This window comes from Anastrepha ludens, chromosome 4 (assembly GCF_028408465.1).
Source record: "Anastrepha ludens isolate Willacy chromosome 4, idAnaLude1.1, whole genome shotgun sequence".
NCBI lineage: Eukaryota > Metazoa > Arthropoda > Insecta > Diptera > Tephritidae > Anastrepha > Anastrepha ludens.
In genome coordinates, this window is record NC_071500.1 from 34467529 (window position 1) to 34491733 (window position 24205).

Sequence of the window (24205 nt, forward strand, 5' to 3'; positions counted from 1 at the left end):
GTCAATAAGCAAAATTGCCGTATTTAAGCTAAAGAGCAACTCGAAGTCATTCAAGAACAGCAATTACATATATTGAAAAGAATCATTTAGTGCCGCCTATGAGCTGGAGGAATCATCGGCCCATATTTCTTCAAAGACGAGGCTGTCATCAATGCAACAGAGAATGTCAAGCGAACGCTATAGCGCCATGATAAACGATTTTTTGATGCCGGAAAATAAATACCATGATCTCAACAACATTTGGCTCAAACAAGACGGCGCTACTTTTCATACAGCATGTGAAACAAAGGATTTACTGCGTCGCCATTTCGGTGAGCAACTTATCTCTCGGCTCGAACTAGTGGATTGACCAACAAGATCGTTTGATATCACACCTTTGGACTTTTATTTGTGGAGGTATGTAAAGTCTAAATGCCTTGTGGATCGATTGAGGCATTGAGAGGCAACATTACTAAAGTTATTCACGAGATACCAACCGAAGTCCCCCAGCGAGCCATCCAAACTTGGTATTTACGTATGGCCGAATTACGGACGGTAGCGGCTAGCATTCGAAAGGGATTATCTTTAAAAAATAAATGTCATGAATGGTTCTACACAAAATTAATAAAGATTGCCCAATCAATTTGAGTTTTCGTTGTTTTATTTCAATTTAAAATCCGATACCTGTAAATTTGTCACCCTTTACATACGTGTATATCTATCTCGCTTCCGCTATGCAGTTACTTATTACCGTTAATGCTTAGTCTTATAATATTTTTGTGTGCAAGTGCGCGGCTGTGAAATAAAGCAACTTCAATAGGAGCCTTTTCCCCAGAATAATTACATGATATTCCTGTTTATGATACTGCAAACAGACTTGTTTGAAGCCAATTTTCCTGCAGGGTAAGCACACCAACCTGTTTATACCCAAACTTCCGCATATATTCACGTGCATATAATACATACCCCTATTCATGGACGAACATTCTGCTGTCAAAAGGCGCTTCTGACAGTTATGACATTTAGACGCTCATTTACACGTGTTACCAACTTCGATGTGAAAAGTGTGTGTGTTCGCAGCGTTTTGCGACAGCGATTAATGGCACTTCGCTAACCTGTATGTGCGTATAGTACGAGTATATGTGGGCGTACATATCTTTTGTACATATATGAAGGAATGATGCGTCTTTTAAAGAAGCAAATATGTATGTAGGTAAGTAACGAGCTACTCCAAGCACATCCATTTACGGCCAATACAAGTTCGCACTGCTTTCAACATTCAAAGTAACTATCTTATACTCGTGCATATGAATGACGATAGGGGAAGTAGGTATTTCTACAAGTGCACTAAGTGCATCCATGAAACCCACCATCAACCAACTGATTAGACCTTTTCAGTGTGGCTTTAGACCTGGCAAATCCACCATCGACCAGATATTCACAATACGCCAAGTCTTGGAGAAAACCATGAAAGGAGAATCATCTCCGCGATTTCTGAATTTGCTATCTCCGCAAAAAGGGACTTCGTTTATTGAGGAGCCAGCATTAACATTGATAATAATGTCAGGAAAAAAATTGGCACAAATTTTAAATAAAGAAATAAAAATTGCTTGTAAAAAAATTTAGTAATTTTTCTCAAAATTATTTTAGTTTACTTTTTTTCATACTTAGCCTCAATTTTCAAAATTGTTTCCCAAAAATTATTAATTTTTTCAGAATTTTTTAGTTCACTTTTTTCATATCCGGTCCAAAAATGAACTAACTTTTCTAAAAATTTAAGAAAGTGTCTACTTGGATCACTTCTCCAAGGAAACCATCTGAAGTTGCGTACAAGTTCGGGTGAATGCGCCCTACTCACTGCTTTTTTATGCATGTTGCTCATTCTCAGCTGCTTAGCAGCTGTTGTTTTAGGAAATGGGAATATGGATCAATAACTTCGTTTCTTCTTTTTCTTGTCTGGCGCGATAATCGCTTACGAAATTTCGACCGCCAGTTGGACACTGAAGCGAAGCCAAGCCTTTCTCCTCCTAATTTTTTAACGCAAAGGAGGCCTTCCTCTTCCTCTGATACAACCAGCTGGTACCGCATGAAATACTTTCAGAGCCAAGGCATTTGTATCGATTCCCAAGCAACGACCCAGCCAATGAAGCCGCCGGATCTTTATTCACTGCGCTATGTCTTCGCTTCACTTGAACTTAATTTTACACATTAAACCTGAAAAATGTATTTATTAAATAAAAACTTACTCTTCTCTCCTTTTTCAACTACGCAGTGAAAACTTTTATATTGCGTTTGATTGACGAGTGATGAATATCAGATTGGCAACACTTTACTGTCAGAACGGGTGACGTGGGCATTGCTGCAGAATTATTACAGCTCGAACAGACTCTACTACTTTAATGCTTTTTCCAATTAGCAATACAATATTTATGAATGTATAAAAATACCCAATATAAATGTACCCCTAAAGCAAAGTACTTTAGAATTGAAACTATCTATTTGTTTGGCTTTGGAGGATGGTTCCATGTGTAGAAGTCCACGCAAGTGGGGAAAGTTACTGATCGCCATTCACTTGGGAATGGCCAAGACGATTCTTCTGCATATGGTTCAAGCAGCTCACAACGGCCGGGATTAGCCCACGTATCCTCTGGGTAGCTTCCGAACACCCGTTCGGGAGTGAGCTAACGTGAGAAGGCGAAACATTCCAGGATAGCTGGTTGTGCGTTGGGTTTGGGACCCGCCACTTAAAAATCCCCCCCAATGAAAAGTTTGAAAAAGCCTCGGATGAGACCTCCCTATACTGATGACGGCCCCTGCAAACGAAATAAGGAATATGATTTGAGGGCATGCACCTGGAATGTCCGGTCCCTTAATGGGGAAGGTGTCTCTGCCCGGCTGGTTGATGTCCTCGTGAGAGTAAAGGCTGACATCACTGCCATCCAAGAGATGCGATGGACGGGGCAAGGTAAGAAAACCATAGAACCTTGCGACGTCTACTACAGCTGCCACGTAAAGGAGCCCAAATTCGGTGTCGGATTTGTTGTGGGAGAGAGACTTCGTTGCCAAGTACTGTCGTTCACTCCGGTGGACGAGCGTCTCGCAACAATCCGCATCAAAGCCCGTTTTTTTAACATATCGCTAATTTGCGCCCACGCCCCGACGGAAGAGAAGGACGATGCGACCAAAGATTCCTTCTATGAGCGCTTGGAACGTTCCTATGAGCGCTGCCCCCGCCACGACATAAAAATCGTGCTTGGCGACTTCAACGCCAGGGTGGGCAAGGAGGGAATTTTTGGTCCCACAGTCGGAGAATTCAGCCTGCACAACGAAACATCCGGTAACGGACAGAGGCTGATCGACTTCGCCGGGGCCCGAAACATGGTAGTCTGCAGCACCAGATTCCAGCATAAGAAGATTCACCAAGCCACCTGGCAGTCTCCTGATCGAAAAACACGAAACCAGATCGATCATGTTGTGATAGATGGAAGACACGCTCCTAGTTTATTAGATGTACGTACGATCCGAGGACCCAACATCGACTCGGATCACTACCTTGTTGCAGCCAAACTGCGCACACGCCTCTGTGCAGCAAAAAACGTGCATCTACCTACGCAAAGAATGTTCGACATCGAAAAGCTGCAATCCCAACAGACAGCCAGAAGATTCGCCACTCGACTCTCACTCCTGCTCTCAGAGAGTACTGCCCAACAAACCGGCATCCACGAACAATGGAGCAACATTTCTCGTTCTCTACGTACCGCCGCCGAAGAAGAAATCGGATTCCGGCGAGCCCGAAAAAACAATTGGTACGACGAGGAATCTCATGCTGCCGCAGAAAGAAAGGATGCCGCCTATAGAGCCACGCTGCGATCGGGCACAACGCGAGCCATGTGGGATCGCTACAGAGAGCTGAAAAAGGAAGAGAGACGTACTATCCGAAAGAAGAAACGAGAGGCCGATATACGTGAGTGCGAAGAGCTTGAGATGCTGGCCAACATGAACAATGCCCGAAAATTCTACCAGAAAGTTCGGCGGCTTACAGAAGGTTTTAAGACCGGGGCGTTTTCCTGTAAGAACAAAGACGGCGAACTGGTGACTGACGTACAGAGCAATCTTAAATTATGGAGGGAACACTTCTCGAACTTATTAAACAGTGACAGCTGCGCATGTCACCGAGAAAGTGAAGATCCCGATACCCCAATCGTTGACGACGGAATTGTCGTTCCGCTACCCAACCATGACGAGGTGAGAATAGCGATAACACGGCTAAAGAACAACAAAGCCGCGGGCGCCGACGGACTGCCGGCTGAGCTATTCAAACATGGCGGCGAGGAGCTGGTAAGGTGCATGCATCAGCTCCTATGCAAAATATGGTCGGATGAAAGCATGCCTGCCGATTGGAATTTAAGTGTGCTCTGCCCAATCCATAAGAAGGGCGATCCTGCAATTTGTGCCAATTACCGCGGGATTAGTCTTCTAAATATCGCCTATAAGGTTCTAGCGAGCGTATTGTGTGAAAGGCTGAAGCCCACCGTCAACCAACTGATTGGGCCTTATCAGTGTGGCTTCAGACCTGGAAGGTCTACCATCGACCAAATATTCTCAATACGCCAAATCTTGGAAAAGACCCATGAAAGGAGAATCGACACACACAATCTTTTCGTCGACTTCAAAGCTGCATTCGACAGTACGGAAAGGAGTTACCTGTATGCCGCTATGTCTGAATTTGGTATCCCCGCAAAACTAATACGGCTATGTAAGATGACGTTGCTCAACACCAGCAGCGCCGTCAGAATTGGGAAGGACCTCTCCGAGCCGTTTGATACCAAACGAGGTTTCAGACAGGGTGACTCGCTGTCGTGTGACTTCTTTAACCTGATGTTGGAGAGCATCGTACGAGCCGCAGAACTTAATCGCTCAGGCACAATTTTTTATAAGAGCGTACAATTGCTGGCGTATGCCGATGATATTGACATCATCAGCCTTAACAACCGCGCTGTTAGTTCTGCCTTCTCCAAACTGGACAAAGAGGCAAAGCGGGTGGGTCTGGTGGTGAACGAGGACAAAACGAAGTACCTCCTGTCTTCAAACAAACAGTCGGCGCACTCGCGTATCGGCACCCACGTCACTGTAGACAGTTATAATTTCGAGGTTGTAAAAGACTTCGTCTATTTAGAAACCAGCATTAACACCGATAACAATGTCAGCCTTGAAATCCAACATAGAATCTCTCTTTCAACAAGTGCTACTTTGGACTAAGTAGGCAACTGAGCAGTAAAGTCCTCTCTCGACGAACAAAACTAACACTCTACAAGACTCTCATCATGCCCGTCCTAACGTATGGCGCAGAAGCTTGGACGATGACAACATCCGATGAAGCGACGCTTGGAGTGTTCGAGAGAAAGATTATGCGTCAGATTTTTGGACCTTTGCACGTTGGCAATGGCGAATATCGCAGACGATGGAACGATGAGCTGTATGAGCTTTACGACGACATAGACATAGCGCAGCGAATAAAGATCCAGCGGCTTCGTTGGCTGGGTCATGTCGTCCGAATGGATACAAACGCTCCGGCTTTGAAAGTATTCGATGCGGTACCAGCTGGTGGTAGCAGAGGAAGGGGGCGGCCTCCTCTGCGTTGGAAAGATCAGGTGGAGAAGGACTTGGCTTCACTTGGTGTGTCCAACTGGCGCCGGTTAGCACGAGAAAGAAACGACTGGTGCGCTTTGCTAAACTCGGCCAAAATCGCGTAAGCGGTTATAGCGCCTATTAAGAAGAAGAAGAATTTGTTTGGCTTTAATAGCTAAAATTGCATCCATGATGAATCGCAAATTTTCGTGAGACCCTTAAGCGTAAATGTTATGCCAACCATTCAGGGCTGACTAAAGAAACACTAAATCAGGTTTGTCATTGTTGAGAGAAGCGCCGAAACTCTTTGAAATTTACTGGAAAACCAGCCACCCGTAGCAGTAATTTGGCCGTAATTGTGTTCCTTTTCAATACAAAGAATTACCCTGAACAAGTAAGTTCCAGGAATATGAAATACTACATAATTGCCACTGGCATTACTATTATCATTTTCAATTCTAATTATCACCAATTACTATAAATAAACAACAACACAAAGTAATTATATTTTACTAACGAAATTACATCAAGTACAGCATACGAATTTCTAATTTGCCGCCCAAATGTCGGAGTTGGTGCGTCATCGTAGTCTGTGGCTGGTTGCTGACTCGTTATTTTGGTCTGATTTTTTTTTTTTTGTTTTTGTTTTGTGGGAGCTAGTTGATTATTCCTGGTGAGCCGACAACAGTCAGCCGTAGGCTGTCGACTATCGTCCTTCACTAATTACACGAAAATGAATAATTCAGTACATGACCGGCCGTGATGACATCGAGTCCAAGGGAAAGTATACAATTTACAGATTTTCATTTTCTATTTTATTATAACTATTTGTTTCCTCTTTTCCTTTTTTAAGCTTTTATTTAAGTTCTCTTCTTCCGCTTCCTTGCACGCTGGCATTTGAACGCCTCGCTGATTTCGCGAAAAATGCAAATAAGTCTCAGTTGCTGTGTGCTTGCTAATTTACTATATTTATGTACAATTAAATATATGTATTTATGTGTAAAATATATATACTATATACATATATTTGCATAGTTTTTTATATACATGCGTTATATAGTGAAATTGTTGTAAAATAAATGTTATAAGGAAACCCAAAGGCAACATCAGCTTTTCGAGTAGACATAATTAAAAGGCAAGCCAAAAGCAGTGCACTGGCTTCCACACAGATTTATGTGCATATATTTAACTGAATTAGTTGTATATTGTACACAGTATACAATTTTTGGTGGAATTCAAATTTCATTTCTCCGACAAGCTCTAATGCAACTGTAATTTTCGCATAGTAAAAAGTTTCAATTTAACTATTTAACCAAATATAGGGCAATAAAAAGCAGAAATAAAAAGTTTGTTGAAATTTGTTTTTCGTTTAAAATTTTCAGCTACGTGTTTTCAGAAAGTAAAAGGAACTATTTATTTACGAGAGCAGCATTCCCATTTGCATTATAAGTACTTCAACGCCGCGGCACAACCACGAACACGCTCTGCAGATATTGGCGAAGTCGGAAACTAAGAAGAGCAAACTCCAACTAAAAGTTTGAACCTTGCCTTAGTGCCCCTGCTATCAAAAACAAATGATGACAACAAAAAATATTCATCCCCTTTGATTTTGAAGTCCAATTAAAATTATATTTGAAAAAAGACCTCTCTACTGACAAGGAGTGAAATTTCGGGCAGTGAATCACAAATGGAGCGTACACAACATACAGTAATTCAAGTAAAGATTGATCAAATTCGCGTCCCTAAATAGTTCACACTTTACAAGATAGGAATATGACACATATCCTGGTGAAAGGGTTTTAAAGTTGTGGGGAATATCAGACTGTTAGCTGATTGTGAGTGAGTCCGACAAAATCGGCTGATAGGTTGACAAAACAGGAGATGTGTTAAAAAAAAAAAAGAGATTGTATTAGTGACTAGCAAACCCGGCCCGCTTCGCTGGGCACACTAAAATAGAATAGATAGTGCTCAGAACAGACAAGATATGGTTTTCATAATATTTATTCCTTTATTCTTTATTCAAGCGCTTTGGCATAAACAATATTTTTTGTTTTTCTATTTGTTTTTGAGTAAATATATAATGTTGTTGGCTTCCCAACACGTGAACAGCCAACATATAGTTGACCATGGGTGAATACTGGTTCTTCTAAATTCATCTCGCATATTTCTAAAGTTTGCCCTTGTGATTTATTGATAGTTATTGCAAATGCTAAACGAATGGGCAGTTGCAAACGCTTGAATTCAAATGGCAATTCAGGTGGAATCATTGGAATTCTTGGTATTAGAACGTCTTCATTCTTGAATTTGCCAATTAAAATAGTTGCTTGGATAACATTATTCATCAATCGTTTGACTACTTCATTTTGTTCTTGACGTTCTTCTGATGTCGCGTTATTCCGGGCATTTCTCATGCGCCTATTATTATTTGTAGAACGACCAATATGATTACGTGATTGTCTTGGCATTTGTACTGTAATAAACATGATTGTAATTATGGTATTCTGAGATTTTAAAATATATTTTTTTTTCAATTTTGTGGATTATATTCTCGATGCATATGTGTTTAAAAGCCCAAGTCCACATGGTCAGGATTATTTTATTTTGTTGTGATTTTCTTAAATCATCTATTTTCTTCTGAAAATTGTTGACAATTTGCATGATAAGACTATTCATTTTTTCATCAAAGTTACGCATTTTTCGTGCTCTTCTTTTGCATCCTTTAACAATTTCTTTGGTTTTTTCATTTTTTTTTACCATTTTTTTCACTCATGGTGTATCGTAGCTTAACGCATATGAACGGAAAAAATAAATCCACAAAACATAATTTCATTTGAACATTCGGATTTCACATTAAATTCTCAAATTTCGTAAGAAATTATTCACTGTTCCAAAATCCACTCCAAAAAACTTCACAAAATGTTTACACTTTGCACTTACGTCTTCTCCTTATGGCGTCCAAATCAGAAAGAAATATTGACACATTGTAACTCACACTGTCAATTTGACAGTTCAGTTCCGCCCCAAGCGTTAAAAAAGTAAACGACATTATGGCTGGTTCAAAAGAACGCTGTACGCGTTGCCGGTATTCCGAATTACAACCAAACTTTACGAAAACCATTTTCAATACTTACTTAACAATGTGTGTACACATCCTAGGGTTACCCGGGTCCACGTTTTGGCCTATATCTCGATACCCTAGTCACGGAACGGTATGGCCTTTTAGCTTTAAAAGAACTCTATACTATAGAAATCATCAACAGCTTCCATTTGCTACCTATATTGTACAAACACATCCTAGGGTTACCCGGGTCCACGTTTTGGCCAATTTTTAAAACACAAACCAAAATTTTAAAACACAAACCTTCTCCACATGTGTCTCTTCAATGTGGCAAAGTTTGGCTACAATCGGTTGAGCCATTCTCCGTAAAGTTCATCACAACGCGAAAAACGGCTGAATTTTTATATATATAGATATACGACATCCTTTACTTCGTTGCCGTCTGAACAACGACTGATTGGATGGATGTGTGAAAAAGTGTGAAACGAGCGGACAGGAATCAGTTACCGAGAGCCCTGTGACGTGGCAGCCGAAGTTGCTCGCACAATTTGGTTTTTCACCACAACTATTGACCACATGTAGTTTTCCTCTCCCTCTCTTAATTCTACGCTGTTGAGAATGTAGGGATCTACAACTGCGGCGAGAATAATGAGGTGGCATCAATCGTGGTACTGCTACTTTACACTCAGCGATTTTGACAATATCAGCCGACTTTCGTGACGTCATCCTAGTCCAGTCAGTGGTTATTGTGACTTACCATTTTCGCAACTTCGCTAGCCTTGGAGTTTTAGTTCTTTCTACCGAACATTTTCCTAATCCCTTTTAGTTAGTATATTATGTATTTTAAAACATATTTGTTTTAAATTCATGGAATAATTCACTCAATTCTATTCAGCGATTGCGATTATTGTTGGTGCTGGTGATTATTCAAGTGTTATTTGTGTTTGACATTTCTTCGCTTTATTTACATTTTTTTCCAAGTTCGCACTTCTTCTTCTCCTTCGAGCACCCAAATCTACCTCTCGCAACTGCAGTTTCACCTAGTTTTGGATATAAAAAAGCTCTAAAATGCGCATTTAAAGAAAATAAAGTACAAATTTTTAATTGAACTAATTAAAGATCTTTGTATTGTTTTTCAAATTGTTTTTATTGTTTGCGTTTTTTTTTTTTAAATATGCAATGGTTATGTACAAGAGACTGTATTTAAAAAATCCATCCTGGTATTTCAAACCTATGTTCAGAGAATTTCTGTCAAAAAAGTCCGAAAAACACTTTTTTGCTATATTTAAGGTTCTGTAACAACAGTGATTATGATTTCTTCAGTATTATCTGCTATTATATTTTTACTATGAATACACCTTTACGGCTTTAATTCATGTTCAGTAAATTCAAAGGCTTTTTAAAATTTATAAAACGGTTTTAAAGATTAGGAAGAGTTGCGGGTAGAAGATCCAATAGGAAAGCTCCATAACCTCAAAAGGAGCAAAAAAGGAGATTTGCTCTTTCAAAGCATCAAATTTTATAAGAATAAATAAACCTCTGGGATGGCAGGCTAGTGCACTTACGCTAGACTAATGAGGCCGCCTAATGTAGTTTAAAACATACAAAAATATTTCATTTAAATATGAAAAATGTGTGTTTAATTTCATGTGCACATAATATGTTTTGCATACTAACAAATTCCTGTTGGCGCCACAGGCAAACAATGTAGCATCGGCGAGGCGTTCAACGTATTAAATTCCATTTATTTTCTGCATTTAATTTGTTATAATAAAAAAACAACAACGTTGAAAATCTGTTGTAAGTTGTAATTTTCACCGCATTTGCCGTACGGCAAAAGTAGAACGTTCCCAATTTTTGCCAATTCTGGCATGGTACACGGCATATATCATATATAGCGCCTTGGAATCATTTAATATACATATAATCCAGTTTCTTATCAGTCAAATTCGTTGCCACACACGGACACAACAGACACGTTGTGACGTGCCTATTAGACACTTTAAACAGGTAGCAGCAGTGTAGCAAAAACAACAAGGCGAATGTATTTTGTTTTTGCTTTTGACTCCTCTAATGTTAAAATCGATAAACAACGATTGACAATCTAGAGTAATTAAAAACATATTTTACAATTTAGAGGCCAAATAAAAAGCAAATCAAATCAGCTACTCTACTGTTACTTCCTGCTCAATGTATCTGGAATGTTTCCTAACATTCTGCAGATGCAGTTTCCGAGTTTTTATTAAATATCAACTATTATAATTTTTTCATTGAAAACACCACACATAATTTTTGGTTATGGTACTTTAAAGACTCTGAGATGAGAAGCGAAATAAATATTTATTTATATTATAATTATTCATTTGTCTCTACAGGATTTTGGATTTCTATGACCCAAAGGAATTAGGCTGTTTAGGATTTGCTCATTTTTCTCAGAATTTCGCACTAAAGAATATTGTAATGAAAAATTTGGCACCTCCCGCACCCAGTAGAGCAAATCACTGACAATGAAGTTTGTAATGGAAACTAAATCAAGCCGGAACAACTCCTGAAGGCTGCATATATACATGTATAAAGGTATAATTGGCGCGTACACCCCTTTTGAGTGTTTGGCCGAGCTCCTCCTCATATTTTTGGTATGCGTCTAGATGTTGTTCCTACAGTTTCAAGTCGACTCCGAACGGCAGATATTTTTATGAGGAGCTTTTTCATGGCAGAAATACACTCGGAGGTTTGCCATTACCTGCCGAAGGGCGACCACTATTAGAAAAATGTTTTTCTTAATTTTGGTGTTTCACCGAGATTCGAACCGACGTTCTCTCTCTGAATTCCGAATGGTAATCACGCACCAACCCATTCGGCTACGGCGGCCAAAGGTTGTGGTACAGCAAAATCTCTTCGAAAACTTAGTTCTAGAGAAGAGAAATAATCAGTATTAGTTTTAACGATCATATGGTAGCGCAAATAGTCAGCACTTCAGATTTTAGAACTACTTCTTAATTGAAAATTCATGTAAAAAATAGGCATGAAATAATGGTGCTATTATTCAAGTGCGTTGCGTTTTTTTCGTTTTTCCCTTCTTCAACAAAAACAAAAAAAATTTAGTTGCGTTACTCGTGACCGGACACTTTATTATTATAGAATCTATACGGGGTATAAAACTAAGCGAGAATTTTTCTAAAAATTCATATTAAAAAGTTCAAAATTAAATGGGAATTTGGTTGAAATTCTCTAAATTTTCAAATCGGAAAATATTGGAAATATTAGAAAGAAAAATGATCAAGGATTTAACTCGCCCCTCAACATTCTACAAACCAAATAAAACTTTCAATGTGGGATTATTTCGGGCTTTTTTTACCATAAATTATTTGATCGAAAATGTAATATTTTGCCAAAAAATATACGAATTTGGGGAAATATAGGATTTTTCAGTAAGAGCGCTTCAACTTTTTTGAATAAAACACAAACGGTTTGACTTTTTGAACTCATTTTTTTTTATTATCGAGTTTGAACGTATACATTTAAGTATGAAATTCGATTTCTTTTGCATGACCACCGCGTGCACGTTTTACGAAGTCCAATCGTTGAACCCAATTTTTGACTACTCTTTTGCATAAATCGGCCGAAATTCCAGTAATTTCGCGTTCAATATTGGCTCTGAGCTCACAAATCGTCGCCGGCTTGTTACTGTAGACCAATGACTTCAAATAACCCCAAAACGGGAGGGCTTGTTAAATGGACCGTAAAATGGCCGTAATGCTCTTAAAGTAGCAGCAACAGAACGATTATTTTCATAAAAAATTTGTACGATTTGCAATCGTTGCTCAAGTGTGTAGCGTTCCATGATGAAATGTATACTAATGAAGTTTACAAATGGCAAGCGAAAAATAAAAAATATTGCGTCATTCGCCCTCCCTATCGGAAAAAAGTTGAAGCGCACCTATTGAACAACCCTATAGTACCGTTATCCTCATTTTATGAAATATGAAGCATGAGAAAGTGCAAGGTTGCACAAAATGAATCATCCAATTTTGTTTTTAAATAGCTTTTTTGTTAAAGGGTTAGGGGTAGTCAGAGGCACGAAAAAATGATAATTTTAAATACTTGTTTTCGCTCGTCAATTCCTTTATTTTACAAAAATCAAAATATAGCATTAATACAACATGTTGCGACTTGACTTTAGGAAAATTAAAAAACCAAAAATTTGGAAATTGTTAAAGCTATCGCTGTTGTATGGAGTCCGTTGCTCCAGAGGTCCCTTGCGGTGTTCATCACAAGCCCTTGGAGAACCATCTAAAATCAATCGGTCAAGAAAAACTAGTTTTATTAATAGATAATCTTGTGCCTGATCAAAGCTTTTTTTCAAAATTAACAATATGGCGACCTCTGGAAATATTTTTCAGATTTTCGAGAAAAAAAACGGACAATTATTGTTTAAAAAAATTGAAATTTTTGAAAATAAATCCTTCAATCAGGCACGAGTTTTTTGTGTTTTTCAAAAGCAGTATAAATTTTATTGAAGCCTACCAAGTGGTTTTTAATTTACTCTGATCACCAGTTCAAAAAATATAGTTTTGAGAAAAACGCATTTGAAGTGTTGCCATCGTTCCGGAGCGCCCTTTTTTAATTGTTAAATAGCTCGAAAGGTATTTGTCGGATTCATTTCAAATTTTCACACAATGTTTTTAAGAGTGCAAAAACAAAAACTCCAATTTTATCAAAAATAAATAAAACAAAGTTATTTTGAGTAATGGAAATTTTCATTTTTATCTTTACTCTCTTTATTGCTTGTCTGTTTGTATGCTGCAGCTGTCTAATTCACAAGTGTCAAATTTGATTTACGCACGACACCATTCTCTAAGATAGTTAATCTCTCGGCTGGCTGATTAATTTTGCGCCAGGAAGGCTAGCAAATTCTATGTGCAAAGCAAGAACTTTCCCCATTTTATTGACTTATTTAAACATTTCGAGGCAATATTTTATCATTACCCAAATTTCTCTCATTTTGATTAACCGCTGAAAGCCGTACAATATCAAAATGATTATCTCGTGCCTTCTGCCCTCTTGGGAAATCATACCTACTAAAGCAATGCTTTCAAAATATATTATACGCGACTGGAAAACTTATAAATATTTACATATAAAGAAGATATTTTCTTCATAATGAGAAATAAGAAAATATTACTTTTATGTATGTTTGTGTATATCGGCGAAAAAGCTGATGACACCCAGTAGCTGGAAAGAAACTATACTACGAACGCATTGTTGTATACTGTAATTTGTTGTCATTACTACCCTAACCACAACTAAATTGGAACACATTCTTGCTACTTCCACTCTCGCATACTAACACCTCCAAAATGCTGCTCGCTTTGACTATAGTTAATTATGCTGATAATATCTTTGGGGGTTTGAGTGGCCGCAATGCTCATTAAGCATTTAATGATGCATTTAGCATCAACAAAAACAACAGAAGTAACAGAAATTTAAAAGCATACTACTCCGTATTTAAATGGCTTATGGACTGTGGTTTCTTGCGAGTAACATTTGCTCTATGTAATGGTGATTAGACCCCATTCATGACATTTTAGTTATCATATTTAAAACTAGAAAACGCGCGGGCTGCTCTATTGTGCTGCTGGGGGAAAGTTATTTTGTGCATTAGGAGCCAATAGAGAATGTATACTGGGTTATTCATTTCGATTCAGTTCGATAAGAAAAACACAATTTTTTGGTTTGAAAAACACTTTATTATTCAGTATAGTCTCCCTGAACATCAATACACTTGTTCCGATGAGATTCCAATTTATGAATTCCATCCCTGATTTGAGAATATGGAAGGGCTGCAAAATACGCCTCCACAGCTGTTATGAACTCATCAGCTGATGAAGAATGCTTTCCAGGCATGATTTTTTTAGGTCTAGAAACAGATGGAAACCCCTAGGGGCCAAATCAGGTGGATGCTCCCACAATCCGAACATTAATTCATGAACTTTAGCTATTGTCAAAATGCAAAGGGTCAGTTGTCACGGCGAAAAAAATTTTTTGTTTTGCAAACTCGATTTATTTCATGATTTTTTTCCTTCAGCTGGTCTGGAAGGTTACAATAATATGACCACATTTCAATTCAGCAACCCATCATTCTACCGTACTAATTGATGGTGAAAAGTCTTTATCCACCTTCAACATTCATTCATAAATGTCTTTATCTTTTATCTTTCTTCCGAAGATAAAAATTCAACCACTGATACTACAAAGAATGAATTGACAGATTGAAATGAAATTTCACACACGAAAAAAAATTTGGCTAGTAGCGCTCTCTGTTATCGAACCGCAAAACTTATTAAACACCCTAGTATGGAACACCACTTGGTATGGAATCGCTTAAAACGGAGTCTTCTACGCAACATCATCACTAAAAAATCTGAGGGGTTTTTTTCAAAAATGGCAAAAATAAAATGTTTTCCCAAAAATCTTTAGTAAAAGAAATCTTTTTGGGGAAAACTTTAATTTTTTTTAGGGAAAATTTACATATTTCTATAAACACATATATAATATAATTGGCGCGTCCACTCTTTTTGGGTGCTTGGCCGAGCTCCTCCTTGTGTTTGTGGAGTGTTGATGTTGTTCCACAAATGGAGGGACTTACAGTTTCAAGCCGACTCCGAATGGCAGATATTTTTATGAGGAGCTTTTTCATGGCAGAAATACTCCAGGAGCTTTGTTTTTCTTAATTTTGGTGTTTCACCGAGATTCGAACCAACGTTCTCTCTGTGAACTCCGAATGGTAGTCATGCACCAACCCATTCGGCTACGGCGGCCGCTTACATATTTGCAGTACATATATTTTACCCCGAAGGATTAAGATTAAATTTATAAGAAAAAATTAAAAACCGTAGATATCTAACTCCAAAGAACTTTATACCAAAACTTTCAACACTGAATAAATCTCAAATTATTTTTATAAAATTATTTGAATCACTTGCAAAATAGCTCGGTTTCAACACTGAAGAAATTACCCTTGAATTATCAATTTTGTGGCTGTTAAAATATCTTACTGCCTTTTTGCTTTCACTTTCTGATATTCTAAACTTAAAAGTCGCGCCTGGCCAATTACCGATCAAATTACCAAGCTAGCCACTGCGGTGCTTCGTTACTTCGCGCTTTCTTTGGATTTACAAGTACAAATCAAAATAACGTAATAAATATCTGCATAACGAAGCAACGAGCTGGATGTGAAGGCCCTGTTATTATACTCAAGCTTATTTTTTTTTTTAATTCATTTTATTTTTTAATATTCAGTAGCATCTGTACTTAAAACCAAGACATTTTGTTAGACAAGCAACGATGTTTGCTTATTATCCTAATAAATCCATCGTTGACTTCCCTTTCGGTCTGTTAAAGGAGATGGAATTCAGAGTTATTTCTATGATTAAAGGGCTTGTGAGAGATTGAATTATTTTATTGCGAGATATGCCAAACTTTTTTATTTCTTCAGCTATTGTACAGACAAACTCGTTTGTTTGTCCGGCGGCAATGCTGAGAAAAACGTTATAATTCAACGAACTCCAAAAGTGTACTGTTTTATTTTGCATGTAGGCTTGCTCATATACATACACACATACTTAATTCTAAAAGTTCTAATTCTAATTTGGTCCCCTTTAATCACCTGATGTTCAAGGTTACGGGACTGCAATGCAGGGGCGGATCAAATGATGCGGTCAAAAGGGCGCACATAATATGACCAATTATGTGCAGGGGCGGATCAAAGGATGCGGTCAAAAAGGGCGCATAATGTGACCAAACATCCCGGGCCCGTTGAAATGTATTTCAAGCAGGTAGTACAGCTATTTTATGAACTGGTCGGCGTAAGATTCCTCTTGAAGTTTTAACATCGACGACTCTAATGCGATTATCACTGCCAGCAATGCACTTGATGATACGTCCCATAGTCCATCGCTGTGGAGGGGCGTTCTCGTCTTGGATAATCACTAGCAATCCTTCGAATACATTAGGATTACCACTCGTCTATTTGGTCCGCGCTTGCAAGCTGTTTATATATTCATGTGACCATCTTCGCCAAAACGACTGTTTGATCGCAACAGTGCGCTGATATAATCCATGTTGGAGCACATTTCCTCTCCCTCTGAGATTGCTTTAAGAGAGCTGCCTATTAAAAAATGGCCTGGAGTCAGGGCTTCAAGGTCGTTCGGGTCTGATGACAAAGGTGAAATTGGCCGTGAATTTAGTATTGCTTCGATAGAAATCATCACTCTGTTCAGTTCCTCAAAGGTAAGGCGACCATTCGCCATACTGCGGTTCAAAAGACCCTTTGCTGACTTCACAGCGGCCTCCCATAGGCCTCCAAAATGCGGAGCCCTAGGGGGAATAAAGTGGAAATTTATAAACTGATTAGTACAATAATTTATAATAGACTCTTGATGTTTTTGATGAAATAAAAACATCTTCAACTCTTGAAGTTTTCTGCTGGCACCTACAAAATTAGTCGCGTTATCGCAGTATATATCAGTTGGTAATCCTCGCCTGCCGATCATACGCTTCAGTGCGGCCAGAAATGCATCTGTTGACAAGTCAGATACTATTTCTATGTGCACTGCCTTCGTTGAGAAGCACACAAATATGGCTATATAAGTTTTGTATGGTCCTTTGCCTCGAATGCGCAGGTATGTTTCAATTGGTCCGCAAAAGTCTATACCACACCGTGCGAACGGTCTTGATGGCGTAAGACGTGATACAGGAAGGTTGCCCATCGTCTGCTGAAATAATTTCGGCTTATATCTTACACAATGTATGCAAGATCTCACAATGTGACGTGCCACATCTCTTGCATTTATGACCCAGAATTGAAGGCGTAGTAATGCCACCGGTGCTTTAGCACCTGCATGGTAATGAGTGATGTGTAAATGTCGAATATAGAGCTCCACGAAGTGGCATTTTCCTGGCAATATGATAGGGTGTTTCTGAAAATCTGCCAAATCTGCTAGCTCAAGACGCCCACCCACCAGTAGTAGACGAAAGCCACCATGAATCTGCAGAAACGGGTTGAGAAATTTAAGTTTCCCAGTTATTGTTTTGGTTTGGTTGATCAGCCCTATTTCGTCAGCGAAGTGCTGTTGTTGTACATTCCAAACAATGCACCACAGCGCTTGCTTCAAATCTTGAGGCGATAGAGTTCCTTTGTCTAGGTGAGTTTCAAGCGGCCTGCTTGTTAATTGATGAAAACGAAATAGCCAGGCTACAACTCGTAAGCAATGATTGTATGTACTGTTTCTCTCAAGCACCTTCAAAATGTAGTTTTCTTCGATGACTACTTTAAAAGCTGACTTACGTTTTTCTCGAGAAACTTCTTCCATATCGAGTTGGCCACATTGATTGCTGGGCCAGTTTTCGGGTTCAAGTTGTAAGAATGATGGTCCTGAAAACCAAATTGAACTGCTTAGTTCAAGTGCAGTACAACCTTGAGACACGATATCAGCCGGGTTGCACTTTGTTGGGACATGCCGCCAACTCACGTCTACTGTGAGATCTTGAATCTCTGACACTCGATTACCGACGAATGTTGATAGGGTAGCTGAGTGCAGTTCAAGCCAATGTAGCACAATTTGTGAATCAGTCCACAGAAACACAGTGGTGTTGGCGTTGAATAGAGGTTTTATTTTTGCTAGTAGACGTGCCAACAACAAGGCGCCCCACAACTCGAGTTTAGGTAACGATTGCTTCTTAATTGGAGCTACACGCGACTTGGCAGTCAAAAGGGTGACAGTACGTTTGCCTTCTGTTGATTTCGAGCGATGATAAATAGCACAGCCATAGGCTCGAATAGACGAATCACAAAACCCATGAATTTGTGAAGAGTTGTGATTTGTTGATCCAGAATACCTTGGAACTGAGAGCGTACTCAGATGCGTTATGTCCTTGAGAAATCGTTCCCATGCCGTTTGTAGGTTCTGAGGCACCGACTCGTCCCAATTCAGCTTCAAGAGCCATATTTCTTGTAATATGATCTTTGCAGTAATAATAACCGGAGCGAGAAGTCCCAAAGGATCGAAAAGCGCTGATGCAATAGATAAGATTGATCTCTTGGTTCCACGTCCATTCACAGGTTGTTTCGACTGAAAAGAGAATAAGAAAATATCTCGTATTTGGTCCCATTTTATACCTAAAGTGCTCGTTGTAAAACTTTCGTCGATATTTAAATCTTTCATGGTGTCATCTTCTCGAAATTTATGGTGGTTAGAATGCCACTTCGCCAAGGGGAAACAACCACGCCTCAGTACCTCTGTGACTTCGTATTTGATTCGTGATAGCTCTGCCAGGGTATCGACACCGCATAAAAGATCGTCAACGTAGAATGACGTTTTAATTGTGCTGGCACCGAGCGCATAATCCGATTCGTATGCATCAGCAATGTAGTTGAGGCTCTGTACTGCGAGATAAGGAGCGGACGCCGTACCATATGTTACCGTGTTTAACTGGTAAGTGCGTATTTCATCGTGGGGCGTACTTCTCCATAAGATGTATTGGAATTTGCGATCGTTTTTATCCACCAAAATTTGTCTATACATCTTTACGATATCAGCAGTAAGTGTGTAACGATATAATCGAAACCGTAGTAGCAAAATGTATAGATCGTTCTGCAGAGTAGGCCCCACAGCAAGAATATCGTTGAGTGACCTTTGGGTTGTACTCTTGCAGGAGGCGTCGAATACTACCCTGAGCTTAGTTGTTGTGCTAGTTGGCTTCAGGACATAATGATGAGGCACATAGTAATGTGGATTATCAAAATCCACCTTTTTAACGACGCTCATATGCCCAAGGCGGGAATACTCTTCCATAAATGCGATGTATCGTTTGTGAAGGTCAGGACAGCGCCTTATACGCCGCTCCTGAGCAATAAATCTTCGAAGTGCAGTTGCGTACGACTGGCCAAGACAATGAGGGGCCTCTTTAAACGGTAGCTTGACAACAACTCTCCCCTCGACGTTTCTCTGCACGGTTTGCATGTAACTTTGTTCACAATTCCTTTGCTCAGTGGTCCACTTGTCTGCCTTTGATGGTTCATCCAGCTTCCAGAGGCGTTGCAAATTGGCATCCACTGATTCCTCAACCGAAAGTAGGCAAATTGATGATGAATTTTCTGTAGGTCGTTGATATCGGCCAGAGACGACCCAACCTAATAGAGTCTTCTGTAGTGACGGTAACCCAGGTGCTAACTTTATTTGCCCAATAGACAGAATGTCGAAAAAGATTTCTGTGCCGATGAGTAGGTCTACACGTGTTGGCTTGAAGAAATTTTCGTCGGCGAGTTCAATGTTAGCCGGCAAGTTCCAAGATGTGATATTAAATTCAGCCTCTGGCTAATAAGCGATTTGCGAGGTAACATGGAACGATAATGGTGTCTCATAGTCACACATTCGAGATTTGACAGTGGCTGATGTCTTGTGTTTAATATTTGTTACCGAGTCCCCAATGCTCTGGATTTCAGCGTGGTGCCTTTCTCTTGGGAGGCGCAATTTTCGGGAAAACTCCTCGGTAATAAAATTTACTTGGGAGCAGGAGTCGAGTAGCGCTCTACCCAATTGAAAACAGCCAGACGCATCTCGGATGAGTACCACTGCAGTTGCTAGTATTAATTGGTCTTGTGGCGATTTTTCTTGATGTGTGTGCGCAGCTGCAGTACTTACATGTCGCGTTGGTTGCTCAAGTGATGATGTAGAAAGCGATACTGACTGAATTTTGTTTGAAATAGGAGCACAATGAAGAAGGCTGTGATGAGAACGAGCACAATGTTTACATCTGAATGCGGACGAGCAATGTGCTAGTTGGTGTTTATTAGACAAACAATTTAGGCACAGACCTAACCTTTTAACCTCCTTGAAGCGGTCAGCAATCTCCATTTGCTTGAAGTGGGAGCAACTGCCAATCAAGTGGTCTGAATTAAAACATAATGCGCAAGAGCGATTTATACACGAAAACGAATAGCCTTTACGTGGCGGCTTATTTCTGTTTTCCTGTTTGTAGCTGGATTTTCCGGAATCACCAAATGAGAGGGAGCCCGATGCTGACTCTAAAAACTGACAGCGTCGTTCAAGAACCTTTGCGCACTGTTCCCAAGATGGTAGCGATGTGAAGTCTAACGACTCCTTCCACTTTTTTTGCGTTTCTTCATCAACCTTGTTCATTACAAGGTGAATGAGCAGTAAATGCGAAATGTTTTTATCAGAGCCGATTGACAACAGGGAACTATAAAGTGCAGACACGTTGTCGACCAAACTTTGTAACTGAGAAGCACCACCTTTTGCAGCAGAAGGCAGCTCGAATAACGACTTGATGGTTTCCATGAAGATGAGCGTGCTGTTGTCGTAACGGGACTTTAATCTGTCTTATGCCTTTGAGTAGTTCTCGCTGGTGATTTGGAACGCCTTCACAGTCTCCAAGGCCTGCCCTTGTAAACAATTGAGGAGATGGTTGAACTTCTCAATATTAGACAGCGATGACTCATTTCCGATGACGTGCATGAATGATGCGATGAAATTTTTATATTCTGAGTACCTTCCATAGAATACGGGTAACTTTAATGCTGGTATTTTTGAATGCGAGACAGGAATTGCTGTTGTTGATTTACGGAACGTTGAGTTGTGTTCATCTTCACCGAGCTGCATTTGGATGTTTGACCGAATGGTGACGCAGAGGTTTTCCAGGTCACCCCTACCATTGTCTTCTGGATCGAGCTTCTCGATTTGCGTTTGATAGCCCAACCCCTGCTTAAAATAGGAATCTAAAATTCCGAGTCGACACTTGAGTTCAATGGGCGAAAGTATTTTCCCAGTTTTACTTTCGCTTGTCTCCACTATTGTCCTTATGCGGGACATGTTTTTCCGGGTTAGTAAGCGCTGCTGCTTGACTTCTTCCAGCGACATGATTCACCAAATAAATTTTGCGAAAAGGTATGGATGTGTGATTTGCGAAATGACAAAATGATGAAAATGTCGTGCCGAAAAATATTTGGTGGTTGGTGAATCACTGCAGTAAAACTTAAGTTTTATGCCAACAGCAAAAGTTGACAATAAACCACGGTTGCGAAAAATTGCTGAATTTATTCCGTTATCAGCGATTGCCACTAAAAATTAAGAAACACTATATGTATGCCCCACGTTGGGCGCCAGAAAATGTACAGGCAAACTCGTTTGTTTGTCCGGCGGCAATGCTGAGAAAAACGTTATAATTTAACGAACTCCAAAAGTGTACTGTTTTATTTTGCATGTAGGCTTGCTTATATACATACACACATACTTAATTCTAAAGGTTCTGATTCTAATTTGGTCCCCTTTAATCACCTGATGTTCAAGGTTGCGGGACTGCAATACAGGGGCGGATCAAATGATGCGGTCAAAAGGGCGCACATAATATGACCAATTATGTGCAGGGGCGGATCAAAGGATGCGGTCAAAAAGGGCGCATATAATGTGACCAAACAGCTATTCTGAAAAATTTGATCCCACGATATTTGGGCATTTATGATGTAGTATGGTGCGTTTGTATTCATTCTTCGGGTTATTGAATAAAATATGTGGAGTATTTTGATGTTTAAGTTAGCTGCAATACCCTAGCGTTGTATGCCATAGGTCCATATTTGTTTTAAGTTAGCTAAGTAGAGAAAGAGCTTGCTTCTGAGAGATACATAATAATTTCGATTAAATAACCAGTATAGGCTTCGGAGTTTAATTCCAAGTGCTTTGCGTTGGGTGAAAATATGCCTTTTCCATGTAAGCTTACTGTCGAGGTGCATGTCAAGATATTTTTCTACTATTTTGGGGAATGATTAGATTTCTGAGGCTAACAGGTGGGCAAGTATTTCGTTTGAGTGTGAAGGGAACTTGAGCAGCTCTTATTTTCGGGCTTTCATCCATTGAGCTATTCAAACAAGCCTTTTCTGGAGTTTGAGGAAAGCCATTTCGGTGTGGGAGTCTATAGTGAGTAAGGCTATAAATAAACCAAATTTCAGAAAAAAAAACTTCTAGTCATAATATCTATATTTTGATGAAAGAAAACACTTTCTACCTTTTTCTGTTTTTTTCACATAAAGTGTTTTATTTAAAAACAACAAAAAAAATATATAAGGGCTCTCAAAGTCTCTTATAAAATATACACGAAGGCTTAACTTAAATAAGGTCACTTTTCAGACTCACATTCAAAGTCGGTCACGACTTAAAAAATCGAAAAAATTTGTACACAACGCAAAATTAATACTTCGTTGCTCCACCTTTTTGCTTTTCACCAGCATATAGCCGGCTTGGCATCGATTCCACTAACTTTTTGCAAACATCAGGGCTTATTTTATTCCATTCTTCCTGCAGAGCAATTTTGAAGAGTTGAATTGATGTACACTGCGTTTCCTGCATTCGGCAACCTAATTCAGGACTTTGTGTAGGGGTTTTTATTACCTTTGGATAGTTATATAACAACCAGCTCTTGACGTCATATACGGAATGTTTGGGATCATTGTCCTGGTAGAATTGAAAATTACTTTCCATGCCTAGTTTTCTCACGCTTTCTTTCAAATTTTGTTTCAAAATTGTTTAATAAACGTGTTTATTCATTATTCCATCAATGAAATGCAATTTTCCACCTCCTCACGCCGCCATGCATCCCCAAACCATTACAGATCCACCACCGTGTTTAACCGTTTTTCTTAAATTCTTGCCTTCCAACTCTTTGTTTGATTTGCGCCACACTTTACCCCTTCCATCACATCCAAATAAATTAAATTTAAATAAGTAAATAATACGTAAAGAATGAAAATTAAAACCATGAAATTGTTATTTTTTCCCCCACTTATAGTGCTCCAAAAATCGAAATCCTTAGCCATATATTGGCGAGCAAAAACAAGCCAGTCATTCTGGTTTTTCTTGCTAATTAGGGGCTTCTTCCGCGCAAAACGGCCGTGAAAATCATTTTTTCGAAGAAATCTTCTTATTGTTTCGGGATTTACCTCCACCATAGAAGCTTCTTTAACCATCGCAGTTAATTTTGGAGCAGAAATGAAGAGATTTTTCTTCACTTCTCTGAGCACCATGCTCTCATCTTTGGAGGAAAGCTTCTTTGGACGAGTTCCACGATGCTTATTTGCAATGAAATCATTTTCATTGTATCTAGCAATAATATCGTGCACTGCTGACTTAATTTTTTTTCTCAATTTCGATATTTCTCGCTCAGATTTTCCGTCTAAGTGCAGTTGAATTGCTATTTTGCATTCCTCCAATGTAGACTGTTTAACAATACGTGGCATTTTGCAAAATACTTTTATAAACTCACCCAATGATTGACAAGGCAACAATGAACAATAACTTTTAATACAAATATAGAAAATTTAGAAATAACGGTATGCATGTTTGCAAAACATCGTTTGCCCGACTTTAAATGTGAGACAGAGAAGTGGCCTTTTTCAGTTTTTTATACATTAACATTTTATAAACAACTTGGAATATATTTTTTTTGTTGTTTTTAAATAAAACAATT

General features: G+C 39.1%; 1 protein-coding gene across 1 annotated transcript in view; it reads right to left on the reverse strand.

Moving 5' to 3' along the window:
- Positions 1–23975, reverse strand: part of LOC128861768 (uncharacterized) — a 37488-nt gene extending 13513 nt beyond the window's left edge. Inside the window, exons 1-2 of the mRNA XM_054100151.1 lie at positions 23679–23975; positions 18015–20043 (exon numbers count right to left, since the gene is read on the reverse strand). Of these exons, the coding sequence (XP_053956126.1) occupies positions 18015–20043; positions 23679–23975 (2326 nt within the window). The remainder of the gene's footprint in view (positions 1–18014; positions 20044–23678) is intronic.
- Positions 23976–24205: the final 230 nt, after the last annotated feature.